The sequence below is a fragment of the Coturnix japonica genome, unplaced genomic scaffold, assembly GCF_001577835.2.
Source record: "Coturnix japonica isolate 7356 unplaced genomic scaffold, Coturnix japonica 2.1 chrUnrandom600, whole genome shotgun sequence".
NCBI lineage: Eukaryota > Metazoa > Chordata > Aves > Galliformes > Phasianidae > Coturnix > Coturnix japonica.
Window position 1 is genome coordinate 37,077 of NW_015439973.1, and position 2,064 is coordinate 39,140.

At 53.7% G+C, this 2,064-nt stretch overlaps 1 protein-coding gene across 1 annotated transcript in view; it reads right to left on the reverse strand.

Moving 5' to 3' along the window:
* The window catches only part of FAM50A (family with sequence similarity 50 member A), a gene marked incomplete at both ends in the record, with an annotated part of 19,257 nt that overhangs the window by 15,088 nt on the left and 2,105 nt on the right, over positions 1–2,064 (reverse strand). The window contains 3 exons of the mRNA XM_015850951.1: positions 21–69; positions 183–237; positions 1,261–1,337. Coding sequence (XP_015706437.1) covers positions 21–69; positions 183–237; positions 1,261–1,337 — 181 coding nt within the window. The remainder of the gene's footprint in view (positions 1–20; positions 70–182; positions 238–1,260; positions 1,338–2,064) is intronic.

The window sequence follows — 2,064 nt, forward strand, 5'->3', positions numbered from 1 at the left end:
GGGGGGGGGGGGTCACTTACCGCTCTTCCCCCTGGCCTTGGTGACGATGAAGTCATAGAAGCTGTGGTGCTGTTATAAAGGGGGGGAGATATGACGTCATAGGTGGGCTATGACGTCATAGGGGGTTGATGACGTCATAGGGGGGTTGGTGATGACGTCACAGCAAGGGGGCGGAGCCTCACGTGTGGGATGATGAGATCCTCCTTGATGTACATCAGCTGCTCCACCCCCGCCGACCTACAAGGGGGCGGAGCCATGTCAGGACACGCCCCCCCACTCCATATATGGCGATCTCATTTGCATACAGAAGCCACGCCCCCTCTATATATGGTGGGTTCATTTGCATATAGAAGCCACGCCCCCCTCCACAATAACGGGTTGATTTGCATGTAGAAGCCACGCCCCCATTGTTGGCCACGCCCCTCTCCATATATGGCAACCACATTTGCATATAGAAGCCACGCCCTCCCTCCATATATACCTATACCTCATTAGACTACGCCCCCATCCATATATGGCAAGCCTATTTGCATACAGAAGCCACGCCCCCTCCATGAGACCACGCCCCCCTCCATATAATACATGGCAGCTCCATTTGCATATAGAAGCCACGCCCCCTCCATATATGGCAACAACACCCCCCAATAAGACCACGCCCCCTCCATATATGGTGACCAATTTGCATACAGAAGCCACGCCCCCTCCCATAAGAACACGCCCCCTCCATATATGGCAACTACATTTGCATATAGAAGCCACGCCCCCTCCATATATAACTATGCCTCATTAGACCACTCCCCCATCCATATATGGCGATCCAATTTGCATACAGAAGCCACGCCTCCTCCATTAGACCACGCCCCCTCCATATAATACAAGGCAGCTCCATTTGCATATAGAAGCCACGCCCCCCTCCATATATGGCAACAACACCCCCCAATAAGACCACGCCCCCTCCATATATGGTGACCCTATTTGCATACAGAAGCCACGCCCCCTCCATATATGGCCACGCCCCCTTTGTTCCTATTGGCTGTTTCTCCTATGGACTCATATTAAGCCCCGCCCCCCTCGTATTAGACTCCACCCCCTATGCTAATGTAGCCCCGCCTCCAACCACACAGGCCACGCCCCCTTCTTAAAGGGCCAGCGCCCCATTTAAACAACATACCCACCCCAGGCTTTAATAAAGGGGAGTAACCCCCCCCAGCCCCTTATGGTGTTAATTAATTATGCTAATTAGGGATATTAATTAATGACCTCAGCTCGCTGAAGTCCCTGCGTAGGATTTCCAGAGCTTTCTGCAGGAACTGCTGCATCGTGTTCCCCTTCTTCATCTGGGGGAGAAACCCCATAGAGACCCATGGAGCCCCATAGAGACCCATAGGACCATAGAGCCCCATAGGGACCCATAGAACCCCATAGAGCCACATAGAGACCCATAGAGACCCATAGAGACCCACTGAACCCCATAGGACCCATAGAGACCCATAGAACCCTATAGAGCACCATAGAGACCCACAGTGCCCCACAGAACCCCATAGAGCCCCATAGGGACCCATAGCGACCCACAGAGACCCATAGAACCCCATAGAGGCCCATAGAACCCCATAGAGCCCCATAGAGACCCATAGAACCCTATATAGCACCATAGAGACCCACAGTGCCCCACAGAACCCCATAGAGACCCATAGAACCCCATAGAACCCATAGAGCCCCACAGGGACCCATAGTGACCCACAGAGACCCATAGCGACCCACAGAGACCCATAGAACCCCATAGAGCCCCATAGAGACCCATAGAACCCTATAGAGCACCATAGAGACCCACAGTGCCCCACAGAACCCCATAGAGCCCCACAGAACCCAACAGAGCCCCATAGAGCCCCATAGAACCCAACAGAGCCCCATAGAGCCCCACAGAACCCAACAGAGCCCCATAGAGCCCCACAGAACCCAACAGAGCCCCATAGAACCCCATAGAACCCAACAGAGCCCCATAGAACCCCATAGAACCCAACAGAGCCCCATAGAGCCCCATAGAACCCAACAGAGCCCCATAGA